General features: G+C 41.3%; 1 protein-coding gene across 1 annotated transcript in view; it reads right to left on the reverse strand.

Annotated features, from left to right (window-relative positions):
* Window positions 1-3,938: 3,938 nt before the first annotated feature.
* LOC311271337 (uncharacterized protein) overlaps window positions 3,939-16,937 on the reverse strand; it is a gene marked incomplete at its 3' end in the record, with an annotated part of 304,448 nt that continues 291,449 nt past the window's right edge. The window contains exons 17-20 of the mRNA XM_084376952.1: window positions 4,907-5,080; window positions 4,460-4,633; window positions 4,159-4,332; window positions 3,939-4,005 (exon numbers count right to left, since the gene is read on the reverse strand). Coding sequence (XP_084233078.1) covers window positions 3,939-4,005; window positions 4,159-4,332; window positions 4,460-4,633; window positions 4,907-5,080 — 589 coding nt within the window. The remainder of the gene's footprint in view (window positions 4,006-4,158; window positions 4,333-4,459; window positions 4,634-4,906; window positions 5,081-16,937) is intronic.

Here is a 16,937-nt window from a genome sequence, read left to right on the forward strand (position 1 = left end):
AGGCCGAGGCTTGTTGCTGAAAGTTCCTCGCATCTTCAAACCTCATTGTTCTGTGACCTGGTTACTGGGTATTTGGACTTACAGAATATTTTGCACACTTAGAGAAGGATGTTTTATTCTTGCGGCTGGTGAAGAAATGAGTTGTTACTGTTCTTAGAACAGAATTTTGAGAAAATACTGATACAATGTTTTGCTGTATGGACCTACTGAGCTGAAGTGCAAAATGACTCAATAAAAAGTTCTGCTTTAGTGTTCTTGTATTCAGTGAAGACTTTTGAAATGTGAAAAGCAAAAAGTCCAGGATGAGCTGGATGAATCACTTGAATTAACAAGTTGGAGATCATAAATTAATATCAATCAGTAAGTCAAATCTATTACCTATAAAATGTATACTATTGGCTGATATGAGCCTAATGAAATATTGCCCACAGAAAAAGATATATCACTCAAACTAACCAAAGGTGAAAACCAAACTAAACAAAAGCCCGCTCTTTGTTTCATACTGAGTCACACACTTTGTCCTCACATTTACTGTCTACTTAGCTGGACTTTGTATTTGAAACAGTTTGATGGAACATTGAGTTTGATCTGACTCATTCAGCTTGATGATGGTTTGTTTGTGACAGCAGCACATATTTAGATATGACACAGTTTTCACTTTCTTGTCTACTCATTAATTGATGTACTGGTTATTTGACAGCATCATGTAGGTCAGGAAATCACTGCAGAATAATACATAAGTTACCCCAAATCTTCATTCAAAGTTGCTCATTTAAACACAAATACAGGTAAACCTCACACATACAGTATATCATCATTATAACTTGGATGGAATCAACATTTCTGAATTGCTCCATTACAGACAGTATGACAAGCATGTATTGGCTCAGATTTTCTCTCATAATCTATTTATTTCATGTTTCACGGCCAGACATATCAAACAGACGAATGGTGCATCATATCAAGTTATTAATTCAAAATGGTTAGAAGATGTTTTAATGAATGCGTTTCTGATCAGCTCAAGCTGAAATACGGTGACACTGAGAGACAGAAGGAAAGCAGAATGTTTTTCTCTCTTAACACATTCCAATTACAAAGCATGTTCCTCAAAAAGTTGAAATAGTAATGCTGGGACCAAATCGCGGGATCAGCATGTGCTATATCTACACAACTAACAATTGAGATAAAAAAAGTTAATGACGTTTACTGATTATCTACATCACCTTAAGCCCTGAGGCATTTCGACATCAAGCCTTCATCAGGGCCTTTTGCTCCTTGAGATCAGTTTGACTACCTGACAAAGGCTTGATGCCAAAATGCATCAGAGTTTGTTTTTAATGACCACGCCCTGACAATGAAGACATGTGATACATTTTTGCCTATTGGACCTATATTAAGATAACTCTGAAGACCATTTAATTGCCACTTAATAGTACAATTAACAGCATATTATTGGGTGGTGGTAAATGTTAAAAGTTAAAATCAGCATGAGCTACAGTTTATGTCATATCACAATATGTTCACATTATATGTTTATGACCACAATTTCATATCTGGAGGTTGCCAAGCCAGAGACAACCCTCATATTGTCCTCCCATATACTACGTACCTTTTGTCCTCCCGGGTCAAATTGACCCTGTCTGTTTTGACTGCTTAGAAAGCATGAGGTATAAAATGATCACCAATTTTTTTTGTTTCAACTTTTTAGTGAACATGTATCTTACATATCTAACATATATTTTACACTTATTTTTGTAATTTATGGTATGATCATATCTCATTTACATAAAGTTACACCTCATTTTTGAGTAAAAAAAAGCAGAAATTCTGAATTATTTTCACTATGGTTATGATGAGGCACACAAGTTGATGGAATATCACAGACTGGTATATGTCAAAGTTTAGTCAGGGTATTGTTTTGAAACAATTTCATTTTTTTGAATGGCAGCAAATAGTCACACCTGTTGTCTTCCCAGGTCAAATTGACCCAGTCTTGTTTGACTGTTTTATAAAGCATGAAGTATAACATTATAACACAATTCTGTGTTACACCTTTTAGTCAACTTGTTTCCAACACATTACCACAAATTTTACATACTTTTTTGTAATGTATGGTATAGTATACCTAATTTCCATGGAATTATACCTAATTTTTGAGTAAAAAAGTAGGAATTATGAATTATTTTGACTCTAGTTAGGATCAGAGGCACATATGTTGATGCACAGACTGGTATATGTCAAAGTTTAGTCAGGATATTGTTTTGAAACCATTTAATTTTTTTTATGGCAACAAATAATCACACCTGTTGTCCTCCTCTCTCTGTAGATAGATCAGAATTTGTGATGAAATTAGGTTTACACATCTGTAGCTTTTGAAGTTAGTAGTATGGAACCATCCATGTAATTTTCAGGCAATTTTTTGCAAGAAAACCAAAGTTCTGACATTTTAACTTTTGAAAGCGGGTCAAAAAGACCCGAAGACAACAGGAGGGTTAAGACAACATTACATTTGCAAGTGTGAAACCACTGCATGTTTTTAATGAGATGTCAGGACATTTTACGGCTATTTTTTGTGTCTAGACCTAACCAGAGCATAAGCACAGTGTTGTCACAATATAAAACTGAAAACTGAACATAAATATAAAATTACAACATAAAGAAAAGTAACATATTACCTTATTTGTGGTTTTGCAGAAACGTACATTGCCATCATTTATTCTATGAGCACCCCAGCTGGCTGTTTGTTTTACAAACCAGCTTGAAGGAAACACAGACACAACCAGAGAATACAGCATCTATGCTTGACTCAAACTGATAAATAATAGTCCTCCAGAATTATGGTCATCTAAACTGGGTTAGCATACGAATATCAGGGTAAGGGCCTTTCAGGGGCAGAAAAGGGCAGGTCTTAAGCAGTGTCCATAATAACACTTCTCAACACTGGGAGACTCTCCTTGCTACAATCAATACAGGCGCACTGAGGACTCCAGTGATAACATCAAAGACTCCACCCCAAACCCAAAACCAAACCCAAACCCAGGATAAAGAGGTTCAGTGAATGTGGTGTTGAAGGTGTGGAGGTGGATCAGTGAGTCAGAGGAGACTCTGTAGAAGGACAGAGTGCCAGCAGGACAGTCCACATACACTGCTACCCTACCAGAGGAGGAGGAGGAGGAGGAGGAGACAGGGAGGACTGTTCTTCTGTTATTGTGACAGACAGAGTAACCACCATCAGAGCAGTGCAGACTCCAGGACTGATCATTCCCTCCAAACCTGCAGTCAACACCATTTCCTCTCCTGCTGATTCCTCTGTAAGTCACTGCTATATCAACCTCTCCTCTCCACTCGACCTCCCAGTTACAACGACCAGTCAGACCAGCTATGCAAAGCATCTGACAGCAGTGGTCAAATCTGTCTGGATGATCAGGATAAGGCTGCTGTTTTTCGCCCACCAGTGTTACTTTTTTGTTGTTGTCAGACAGTTTGAGCTTTCTGTGTGCTGTATTTGGGTCCGGTGTCAGTTCACATGCATCTGGGAGAAAAAGTGGCAGAAGTTAAGTTATAATCTAAATTGTATAATATTTTAACAAAATAGATTCTAATTAAAGGAGACAATTATGAGGATTGTTGTAAAGACTCATTTGGAGACATAAATACCACAAGTAAGGACCTTAAACAGACATGACTGTGATGTTTTAATATCATGAATCCATACTTACACTTCCTCAGGCCAGGTTTTATACACTGTTTTCGACAATTGTCCAACCTGCAGGAAAAAACACAGTCAGAGCAGCATATACAATTTCATTATGAAAAAAAGGAAAACATTAAATAACTGAATCCATCTTTGGTGCAATTCTGCTATTGTTTCAATGAAGAAATATTTTCCAGTTCTGATTTAACTGATAATAACAGCATCTAAAGAAGAGGTTAGCTCTTCAGGTGGATGCTTGCCACTGCTCCCCTCTCTGGTCTGGCTCCAGAAGGGGCCCCCAGTTCCTCATACTGGTGGGTGTCATTGCCACCTGTCACGATAACTTCTGGGTAAACGCCAAATCATTTGTCAAACAGGAAGAAAGGAAGGAACTGCTGAGCAGTTGTAAGGGAACTGAGACATTGGTGGTGTTGCTGACATCATTCTTCTCTGTCTGGTTGTACCTGAGAGTTTCCAGTCTCCAGTCTGGATCCTCTTTTCCAGCAGACAGCCGCTTCACTCCTGAGTCTCCTGGATGATTGTAGCTCAGGTCCAGTTCTCTCAGATGGGAGGGGTTGGACCTCAGAGCTGAGGCCAGAGCTGAACAGCCTTCCTCTGTGATCAGACAGCCTGACAGTCTAGGAATTAACAAATGATTGGTACAGCAACATTTTTGGTTAATATGTAGGGAGCAGTCATCACTAACATAAACCAGAATGAAAAGCACATAAATCTTAACTCTTCAACACACTGGTGATTTCTTACCTGAAAGTTTCCAGTTTACAGTGTGGACTCTCCATTCCAGTAGACAGCTGCTTCACTCCTGAATCCTGCAGGTCGTTGTTACTCAGGTCCAGCTCTCTCAGGCTAGAGTACTGCGAGCTAAGAACCGTAGACAGAGCTTCGCAGCTCAACCATGACAGTTTACAAATACCCAGTCTATAAAGAAAAGTAAATATTTGAAATAATGAATGTTTAATTTTAATGGCATTTATATCAGTCTGCGCAAGGCAAAAGACAAAGATAACTAATCCGTGACGGAATTCTCAGCACTACTACCCTAATTTCAGTTGTGTATAGTTACACGCTGTTTTTATGTGTTTCAGGAAAGGAAAGATTTTAAAATATTTCATTTTCAATTAAATTCAACATTACACTTAGAAAATGACAGTTTTGTGTTTTGACGGTCTTACTTTACAGATTATACCTAACCTTAGGCGTTCCACTGTACAGTGTGAACTCTTCAGTCCGGCAGAAAGCAGCTTCACTCCTGAATCCTGCAGGTTGTTGTTACTCAGGTCGAGCTCTCTCAGAGTAGAGGACTGTGATCTGAGAACTGAAGACAGAGCTTCACAGCCTTTCCCAGATATATTACAACCGCTCAACCTAAGAGAAATTGTTGATGAAAAAGAAGTTAACATTTTTTTGCTGTTTCTCTCAGCAAATCAAGTCTCAAGTCAAATATTTATATATTAAGTGACTCATCCACCTACAGAGCTTTGTTGGAGGCTTTGACCACTGGCAGCAGCCTCAGAAGAGCCTCCTCTGAAGCAGAGTATTTCCTCAGGTCAAACACGTCCAGATCTTCTTCTGATGACAGTAAGATGAAGACCAGAGCTGACCACTGAGCAGGAGACAGTTTATCTGTGGAGAGACTTCCTGAACTCAGGTACTGTTGGATCTCCTCCACTAGAGAACCATCATTCAGTTCATTCAGACAGTGGAACAGATTGATGCTTCTCTCTGGAGACAGATTCTCACTGATCTTCTTCTTGATGTACTGAACTGTTTCCTGATTGGACTTTGACCTACTTCTTGTCCCTGTCAGCAGACCTCGTAGGAGATTCTGATTGGTCTCCAGTGAAAGACCCAGGAGGAAGCGGAGAAACAAGTCCAGGTGTCCATTTGGACTCTGTAAGGCCTTGTCCACAGCACTCTGGTAGAGATGTTTCAGTTTAGGTTTGTCTCTGAAAACTTTTGATTTTTGGGATGTTGTTTGTTCTTCTGCCAGCAGATTGACTCCAGAGTTGATGAATGTCAGATGGACATGAAGAGCAGCCAGAAACTCCTGAACACTCAGATGGACGAAGCAGAACACCTTGTCCTGGTACAGTCCTCTCTCCTCTTTAAAGATCTGTGTGAACACTCCTGAGTACAGTGAGGCTGCTCTGATATCGATGCCACACTCTGTCAGGTCTGATTCATAGAAGATCAGGTTTCCTTTCTGCAGCTGCTCAAAGGCCAGTTTTCCCAGAGACTCAATCATCTTCCTGCTCTCTGGAGTCCAGTGTGAATCCCTCTCAGCTCCTCCATGATATTTGACGTTTTTCAGTTTGTATAGAACCACCAGGAAGCGGATGTACATCTCAGTCAGGGTCTTGGGCAGCTCTCCTCCCTCTCTGGTCTTCAACACATTCTCCAGAACTGTAGCAGTGATCCAGCAGAAGACTGGGATGTGGCACATGATGTGGAGGCTTCGTGATGTCTTGATGTGGGAGATGATTCTGCTGGCCTGCTCCTCATCTTTGAATCTCTTCCTGAAGTACTCCTCCTTCTGTGGGTCAGTGAACCCTCTGACCTCTGTCACCATGTCAACACACTCAGGAGGGATCTGATTGGCTGCTGCAGGTCGTGTGGTTATCCAGAGGCGAGCAGAGGGAAGCAGTTTCCCCCTGATGAGGTTTGTCAGCAGCACATCCACTGAGGTGGACTCTGTAACATCAGTCAGGATCTCAGTGTTGTGGAAGTCCAGAGGAAGTCGACACTCATCCAGACCGTCAAAGATGAACACAACCTGGAACTCTTCAAACCTGCAGATTCCTGCTTCTTTGGTTACAGTGAAGAAGTGATGAACAAGCTCCACCAAGCTGAACTTTTTCTCTTTCAGCACATTCAGCTCTCTGAAAGTGAATGGAAATGTGAACTGTATGTCCTGGTTGGCTTTGTCTTCAGCCCAGTCCAGAGTGAACTTCTGTGTTAAGACTGTTTTCCCGATGCCAGCCACTCCCTTTGTCATCACTGTTCTGATTGGTTCATCTCTTCCAGGTGAGGCTTTAAAGATGTCTTCTTGTCTGACTGTTGTTTCTGGTCTGTCTGGTTTCCTGGATGCTGCTTCAATCTGTCTGACCTCATGTTCATCATTGACCTCTGCAGTCCCTCCCTCTGTGATGTAGAGCTCTGTGTAGATCTGATTCAGAAGGGTTGGGTTTCCTGCTTTAGCAATCCCCTCAAACACACACTGGAACTTCTTCTTCAGGTTAGATTTGAGTTTACGCTGACATAAGCGAGCTGCAACACGAGTTCCTGATTGAAGAAAAGACAAATGAAAATGTGTCGATGCTAATAAACCTGATATATGGAAACACAGTTTGAATAAACTTCCATGTAGAGTACAAGCACAGAAAAATGTAACCATCCTTATTTTGACTCATGATGAAAGAAGAGGTTCACACTCAATGACAAGAACTTATTTCATTGGCAGAAGACAAACAGTGTAACAAATGTTATACACGTTATGAAGTGAATAACACTGATCATCATCAACATGTCCCACTTGACACGCATCACTCATCCAAACACAGTTGCAGACTGGCAACATGTTTTCTTCCAAGATTAAGTCTGTTCAAGAAAATTTAGAGCAAAGTCAGGAAATTTACATTTCCGCCATGTTGCAGCTACTTCATCTTCCTATCATGTTACATCTTTAAAAATCCTCTTACTGCTCTGCAGACAGTCAGCCAGGTCCTCCTGCTTCATCCTCCTCAGAAACTGCAGTGTGATCTTCAGAAATGCCTCTCTGCTGCTCACTCTCTGCTCTTCTTCCTCGCCACCCACCACCTCCTCATCGTCACTCTGACTCTCGGAGCATTCTCGGTAATCTGGACTCAGAACCTTCTGGAACTTCCTCAGCTCGTTCTTCACAAAAGTGACAATGTTTTCCTCGAGCAGCTGGAACAGAATAATATTAAAATTTACTAAGAACAAACTAAGATTCATCTGAAAAGGAAGGTATGTTTATTTGTACAGCACTTTTTAGTAACAAGCCAATTAAAATGCTTCACACAGTCGATAAAAGGCAATCTGATGAGGCCTACTGGTTGATGTTTTTTGCTCTGAACCTGTTGTTACCATTCAAGACTTGTGGGTAACCTGCCGCGCTTCAAAATCACCTCAGACAAAACAGCATGGTGCGTCTGTGAGGCGGGACTGCATGTGCGACTGGGTGTTCAGATGTAATTAATGTAAAAAGCAGCGTGACTCTGTGGTTTGTACTGAAAAGTTAGTCGTTCAGTGTGTGGTGCCATGTGTGATCAGGCCCTACAAACGCGTTGGGCCCATATGTATTGATGATTACATTGGTGTTTTTATTTTGCCCAAATCTGTTATTGATATGGTATATGGTATTTGCTGCAGTGACACTGATGCATGCATGGAAACATTTAAAATAACTGAAAGCAGCCACTCTAATCATTAAAGCAGACTGCATGCATACATGTAGGCACATCTTACTGTGCTTACTTTAGACCGATTTTGTTAGTCCATGGCACAGTAGCTCTCTGCTGCTTCAAGGTGGTAGTGCGCCATCAATGTGTCTGACCACACCTCACTTTAAGACCAACACGCCCAGAGGCAGGTACATTTGCCATTTACACAACGTGAGCACCAGGCGTGAAAATGACAGCTGCGTTGGTCTAAAACTTGTAATGGCTCTTGTGCGGTGCTTTGCACCGAGAGCCCTATGTCTCTTCTGGTCTTAGTGCAGAGTCAAGTTTGTCTAAATCCTGCTTAGATATAGCAAGTCCTGATCTGTTCTTAAGACGACTGTAGGCTGATTTTCTACTTGTCTTAATGTAGATGTTAAAGTTCTCTATAGTCCAGGACTACACCATGATATTTGCCTTGGTTTGACGGAAGGTTAGCACCGACTTTTAAGTGTTCTTCTTCTGCTATGATAAAAAATATTTCATTTTTGTCTTGGTGCCATAGTCATGATGTTGTTATATAAGGCGTGTAGATATAAGGTATTGATCAGATGTCTCGAGGATGGAGCCTTGGGGAGCTTTTTTCTGGACCTCATAACAAGGCAGCTGGTCCATAGGACAACGTGGAGACTGGTAGTTTGTGTTTGTTGAAGTTAGCAGTAGCAGCTGTGCTTGTATCTTTACACACCATGAATACGGAGTCCAGGTCTGTTCGATGTTGCCGTGCAGACTGACCACTAGAAACCTTTGAGCTCTGAAGCTGAAGTCTGTGGAAAAAAAATCAGACGTTTTTTCCAACATAAAACTTTGACACTTATTGTTCATGTTAGAAACTCAAGATTTGGACTTTTAATATAATCAAGCACAAATCGTTCATGATAAATAGATCTGTGATCATTCTTACTTTTGCTCAGCAGACTTCTGTCCATGTTTGAAGTCCACAGGTCGACCTTTGGACCGATCACTCTGCATGGACACACAGCTGGCTCCGGAGGGATCTGATCTCCGCTGATGCATCCTGTTAAAACTCAACACTGATTAATATGCCAATCAAGCCCGTTTGTCCCGGATGCCTAAATGTTGCCAGAATAAAATGTTGGTACTTTACATTGCAAACCACGACTACGTTCAAATTTGTTATGTCACATTATCATTATATCATATCACATTCACCTTACATGTAAATGTGCTGCTGTTTATGTTAGGAGGTTGAGGGGATGTTCATCGTATTACAGCACAAGTCTGCACAAACGTGCATCTCCAACATTTATTCTGGCGATTGGGTCATAAATGTTTCCCAGTGTTAAATATTTCAATGCATAACTTTCTTTTTGTCAGAAAACTTTTGTTACAGGTTTCAGTTCTCACCCTGGATCATCAGACTTCTGTCCATGTTTGAAGTCAACAGGTCGACCTTTGGACCGATCACTCTGCATGGACACACAGCTGGACACAGGGAAGTCCTGTCTCTGCTGATGGATCCTCCTACAAACACAGCACATAAGGTGTAACTACAACACTTACTAACTCATTCAAGGAACATAAAACCCGTGAAGGAACATTAACACAATAAACAAGCATCCTGCGAGCACCAAAATCTTAGCAACGACAGTTTTGTTTGCATCCTCTCAGGGCCTCTATGGAGAAATGATTCACTCAGATATTTTCTTTTCAAATCATATGAAAGTTTTGTGGTGCTTTTCATTGGTGCAGTGCTGCAGAGTAGTCTTTACATTTCAATACTGATGAAAATGCTGACTTCTTACTTCTGATCATCAGATTTCGGTTCATGTTTGAAGTCAACAGGTCGACCTTTGGACCGATCACTCTGCATGGACACACAGCTGTCTTGTGTCTGTTGTTTGATCCTCCTACAAAGACAGGACATACTTAAAAAAGAAAAGCTTGCATCCTCGTTATAAACAATTAAGCACTTATCAAATACCTTTTCTTGTGTCTGATAGAAGTCTAATTATGCACCCGCTCTTCTTGTAACACCATTTGTGTGATAGTTGCAGTTTCATTGAAAATACTGCTCGAGATGTCACAGAATACTTAATGTCAAACAAATCCCACACATTCAGTTTCTAATTCTCACCCTGGATCATCAGACTTCTGTCCATGTTTGAAGTCAACAGGTCGACCTTTGGACCGGTCACTCTGCATGGACACACAGCTGGTTCCAGAGGGATCTGATCTCTGCTGACGGATCCTGTTTAAATAAAACACTGATTCATTAACAAGTACATTTTTCTTTAATGTTAAATGTTCTCGATGCAAAACTTTGTTTTTTGTTTACCAAAATGCTTTTTACCAGCTTTCAGTTCTTACTTTTGATCATCAGACTTCTGTCCATGTTTGAAGTCAACAGGTCGACCCTTCGACCGGTCACTCTGCATGGACACACAGCTGGAAACAGGAGAGTCTTGTTTCTTTTGAAAGGTTCTCCTACAAACACAATGTACATTTTTAAAAGGCTAAAATTCTTCAAATATAAATATTTTTTAAGCTGTCCTTGACATTGAAACGCTGCTGGGTTCAGAGTAGTTTGGTCTGTGTTGTTGTAAAAAATAAAAAACACTATCCGCTTAAAGAACTGTTCCATATAAAACGTTCACTCGGCTAATTGGTCTGCCACATGGATCAATTGAGGGAAATGTGGATAAAGCATCAGAGGCAGAGCCCTGTTCATTCCTATGAAAGCTGCTCAGTGGTGCATGAAACCAAACATGTTTGACTTCCTGGATGTAAAAATTAACTGGATCGTCTGCACTGCGTAGCTCATACAGTGTGTGCACCAGTGACTTCCGCCAGCTGGGGGGTGAATTTTCTATTTGGCGCTCCACTGAGATAAATGATTTAATCATGTGGCTCCTCTATTGGACCAGATGGACTTAATTCTAATAGTGAAAGTGTATCCATTATTCACAGCCACGCCTATTAAAATGTAACCATATAGGTAAATTTTTTGGACCCTTGTGTATCACGTGACGTTGTAATTACACAGTTTGGCCACTACGTCAAATTGGCTTCAAAGCCTGATGCTCGTTCTGGGGGCTTGGTCTTCCATCAGGCTAAACAAAGGTTAAATTAGGGCATTAAGGAAGCACGTCTGCCATCTCTCTCTCTGGTCTCTATCCCCAGGTCACAGTGGAACAAGTGGAATAACTGTGGAAACTCTGCACTGCAAAAGCAAAAGAAAGCTGCTGATGGAGGAGGCAAAGGAGGTGAAGAGGAGAGTGAACGATGGAGAGCGCTCCGGTGTTGTGTCACAGTCTGTTCCCCCGTTGATATGTGTTTCCTCTCACCACCAGGACGGGACGCTTCAGAACCAGCACTCTTTCTACTAGATGAGTAAGTAACAAAACCTGCCTACTTATTGCTACAACCGGCTGTTTCACTCGACCTTTTCACAGCACTGAGATCAGGGTTTCTAGATCAAACTGGGATTCTTACAGTTGTTTTTTTGCTTTGGACAGTAGCCAGGCAGCTAGCTGCAGACATGTTGCTAACACTGTGTTTGCAACAACAGAAACAACAGTATTACATCAGGCAGAAAAATCCTGTACTCATAGTATTGAATAGTTACCATGGATCATCAGACTTCTGCCTGTGTTTGAAGTCAACCGGTCGACCCTTTGACCGGTCGCTCTGCATTGACAGACCGGATCCAGGAGAGTCTGGTCTCTGCTTCTCCTGCCTTCAACACAACACACACAGCTTTGAGTGACTTATGATGGTGGAGTGATTTGAGTGGTGGACAGTTAGAGATGGTGGTCTCACCTCTGAGCTTCATGTTGTCCACACAGAGTGGCTTTAGAGGGAGGGACTCCCTCCTCTGTGTCCTCACACTGATTCATACCAGAGCCCACACCTTCACACACACAACAACATGATCAGTCACTACAACACACGACTACGACACATCAGTTCTCATTCGTGTCAGGAACATCACATAAATACTGACATAAAGACACTGAAACTAACGAAAGTTTCTAATTTTTAGAAATATGCTTTGGATGATTGATTCAAAGATTCCACTGTGATTGGATTCCAACATGTCACCAGAGTAACTGCTAACTGCTGCTAACACACAACATGTTTGTGCTTTAAATTATTATCACTGAAATCTATCTATCTATCTATCTATCTATCTATCTATCTATCTATCTATCTGTAGCAGCCATTAGCTAGTTAGCTCAGTTAGCCATGCTGTGAGTGCTCTAGACTGGGAGTTCAGGGTGGTTTCATGAAAAAGGACAGGAAGGGGCTAGCTGGTTAGCATGCTAAATAAGTAGATATCTCTGCAGTACATTACATAGACGTCCTTTATATAATACCAAATCTGTAATATCTCCACATTCTGCTGATAAATTTAATTAATTTTTGAATGTTTTAAACTAAAAATCTTACATATTACACCTTTAAGGCCTCTCTGACAAGAAGAAAAGACAGGCAGCAATGAGAGTGAGGCAGAGACACAGCAACCACAAAACAGTCAACACAAAACAGTCACAAGATCAGAATGAAACTACATTTCTTAATTATAAACATGAATACGTGTAAGACGGACTGAATCTTTGGACTCAAGCAGGGCACTTCTTTGATATATAGTAGGGTATAAATGTGAATGAGGTTTTAGTAGATTATTTACAAAGTGGGTCATAATGCATGATAACTGTTCTCCGCCATGCAACATGATTTTTATGTTTTTATTGTTATCAATGAAACTGTTCCTCAAAGAATCCATAAAACGATTTTAAGAGTGATTTGGGAATAAGATCTAAAAGGCAGGTTGTTGGGTTTACTTGGGAGAAAACTCGACCAAGTGTCCTTGCATCAACCAGGGCAAAACTCTCCAGTGTTTCCTCAGGCAAGGACGACAGTTCAGGTGTGTTAACAGATCAAACTTGATGGGATAAGAGGCAGGATCTGAAGTGGTCTGCAAAGTTCTCGAAAAGATCGTCTGTGGGTGTCTTAAAAACTTTATTAGAGTTAGAGCCTGTTAAAATATCGAAAGAGGAGAAGAGGAACCAGGGGTTGTTTTTATGGTTGGTGATGAGTTATTAGAAATGGGAAATTTGTGCCTTTTTGACTGCATTATTGTAGGTTTTGAGTTGTTGACGTAAAATCTCGTAGTGAACTGTCAATTTACTTTTTCTCCATCTGCTCTCAGCACTCCTGCAGTTTCTTTTCAGTTCACTGATTTCATTGTTTTTTCTCCACGGGGGTGCAGGTTTTCTTTTTATTGTTTTTGTTAAAGGATAACTACCGTTTTTTACAACCTGGACCTTTTTTCTAGCAAAAGATATGGTCATTTACTCACCCAGATAACTTTGGTGTCATTTGGCGTCGTTCGGACGAAATTAGATCCAGTGTAGCGCCGATATATCCATATAATGCGAGTAACGGGGCAGCGACACACAGCCTCTATATAACGCATTATCTACCACGAAACTAGTTCATTTCACTAATATTTTGTTACGATATGCTAGCGCAATTCGTCTATTGTCAACATCCGGGGTCAAACTAGCAGTAGCAGCTACAGGTAAACAAGCCGGGCTGTCGCGGGTGCGCACGCAGCTCAGAGACGACATCTTCCAGGTCAGAGGTAGTAGGTCAACCTACAGACCCCGGATGTTGACAATAGACGAGCCCGGACTCAGAGGGGAAGAGCACGAGCATATCGTAACAAAGTATTGGTGAAATGAACTAGTTTCGTGGCAGATAATGTGTTATATAGAGGCTGTGTGTCGATGCCCCGTTACTCGCATTATATGGATATATCGGCGCTACACTGGATCTAATTTCGTCCGAACGACGCCAAATGACACCAAAGTTATCTGGGTGAATAAATGACCATATCTTTTGCTAGAAAAAAGGTCCAGGTTGTAAAAAACCGTAGTTATCCTTTAAAAGTGGAGCTACTGAGTCCAGAGTTGACTCCAGTCTACTGTTAAAATTATCAACGATAAAATCACAAGGTGCAGGTAAAATTTCAGCAGGAGTGCTCCGTAAAATCTCCATGAAATTTGCAGCCACTTCAGAAGTTAGATAGCGCCTCCTCACTGTTCTCACCGGGGCCTCCTCATGGTTAAAACTGGTGATGTTAAAAAATACACAGTAGTGGTCAGATACAGCCAGGTCGACAACAGAGGACACACCGATGGACAGGCCACGGGTTATGACCAGATCCAGGGTGTGTCCTCTGTTGTGAGTTGGCTGGGTGACGTGCTGCTTAAAATCAAGACAATTTAAAAGATTTAAAAACTCTCGGATCCGATATCCAGAGAGTTTTTAAATCTTTTAAAGTTCACAGAGTGGGTAGTGTGGCAGTGTCTGATGTGCTGATGGAGGGTAATGATTACGGGAATGGGTGAAATGTTGGTGTGAATATGAGGTCCAAGTCAGGTGTTGTGTATATGATGGTTGGAGGTGGAACTGAATGAATAGGAGCAAGGATCTAGGGGACATCAATCAGTGGCGGACAGAGCAGCTGGTGCGGGTTTGGGGAGATGGACATGCTGTGCGCCGTGTGCCAGGTTGGCGGACAGCATGCGGGCACCTGCTCTGTTCAGGTGAAGCCCGTCTGGTCCAAAGAGATGTCGCCTCTCCCAGAACACGTCAAAGTTATTGATGAAGCCAACATGGTGTGAGCTGCCGGCAGTGGAGAGCCAGGTGCTGAGGCTGAGCAGCCTGCTGAAGCTGCCGCAGGTGGGGGTGGGGCCGGAGATGAAAACAGCCACCTGAGACTGTGAGACGCTGTTAAAAAAGTGGAAGTCTCACTTTAAAGTTCGGACTGTTGCCTGGCAATGTCGTTTGCACCTGCGTGGATGATAATCCTTTTTGTCTGCGGTTGTGAGCTCAGGATGTCGGGTATTTTCCCCGTTATGTCCGTAACGGTGGCTCCGGGAAACGATGCGGTGAACTCCCCCCTCATGTGCGGACGTGCCTCTATTTAAGCTAGCTCTGCCTCCAATGCTGTGTCCAGATTTCATGTGACATGATTGGCCAAAACAATGTGTGTTTACATTCAGTTGAGCCTCTGAGTGACATCAGCGTGCACTCTGGTTCTCTCTCTTCTTTACCGTCAAAACATGCACATTTTTAGATTATATGCACAAACACACAAATCACGCAAATTCTGAGTCATTTGTGCCGTTCAGCTCGGACAGATGCAATTTTGAGTCTATTTGCGTCTTTGCATTGACTTTGTATGTAATCTACATGTGTAATGGTTGCATCCTGCAGAGGTGACCGTGGCAGGTAAAGAGGTAACCTTCATGTTAAATTGTGAACACAGTAAAAAATATCAACACAAAGTTTCATCACTGTTCAACAAAATGCTGGTAAACAGTTGGATAAGTTAATGTTGATTGTAGAAATAATCTGCATGAAGTCGACGACTGAAGGAAGAATTCATCAGCACTTTAATCAGAAATCTCACCATCGAAAGAACAAATATTTACCTCACATCAGAATGTTGTCGACGGTCTGTAGATTGACACACAGCCTCACATCTCAGCATTCATCTTCAAACTGAACTGTTCTTTAATGAAAGCTGATAACAGAGCAGCTCTGAACTTTGGAACAAAGAACTGAAGTCAAACATTAACAGTACAAATACTTATCAAAGGATCATAAAGATTTGATGTCACAGTTGTCATTTCTCAGCAGGTCAGAGAGAATCAGAGCTGAACATCATCAACACAGATCAGTTTCTCTATTTACACCAGAAAACTACAGTTAAACGCTCTGATGACACCAACTGTCCAAGAACGTATGAAGTATATTCTGCTTTCTAAGTGGCTGCCATGGCCTTAAAATGAAGAAAAAGACAATTGAATAACATATTTACACCTGGTGCATCAGCAGGGTTGTTGCAGTGTCACAGTTACAGTCTGAATATAGAAACAGCAGAGAAAAGACTGCATGTCCATACAAAGAAGGTCAACAATACACATTTAGGTCTCATGTCATTTCAAGTATAAGAAGATTGAAAATACAATTTTCAGCATTTTACAGATGTGTTGCTTTAATAAAAACCTACCTGACATAAATTAGCTCAAAGGTGCACTATGCAACATTTTTTGGGCCTATGAACAGAGACAGAGCTCTGATACAAGGAGTGGTAGCTTGCAAGAGCTAAAGCCAATTTAATTCTAATTCTCTCCAGTTGCAGAAGAAATCTGGTCCATCCTCAGTTGGTACCATTGTTCATCCCAGATTATCTGGTAATGTGAGAAGTTTACCCATCAAATCTTAAACCTCCTGAACTTGAATTTCTAGATGTACCTGAAAGTCATACAATAATATTTGTGTGTGAACATTAGAGAATTTTGTTCTCTAAAAGTTTATTTTGAGTTTTGGTGGGTTGGGATCAGAAAGAGCCAAATGCCCGTCTAGAGGTCCAACAGTTGGTTGACAAAAAGTGACACAGTGCCCCTTTAACTGAACATCAGGACAGCAGCTGAACTCAACTCAAATTAAAGAGTAATTGATCACTGTGATATTTTAAATGTTTGTAGGAGCATAGCAACAGAAACATGAAACTTACTTAATATATGCATTTACAAAAAGAACAGATTAACCACGAACATGGGGCGGCTGTAGCTCAGGAGGTAGAGTGGTCGTTGTCCCCAGCAAGATACTGAACCCCAAATTGCTCCTGACGAGCAGTTGATTAGCAGCTATCAGTGTATGAATGAAGGGGTGAATATGAGTGCTGTAAAGAGCTTTGAGCGATCTGCGACTGCAAGTTC

The sequence above is a fragment of the Pagrus pagrus genome (assembly GCF_965226575.1).
Source record: "Pagrus pagrus genome assembly, chromosome: 16".
Classification (NCBI taxonomy): Eukaryota; Metazoa; Chordata; class Actinopteri; order Spariformes; family Sparidae; genus Pagrus; species Pagrus pagrus.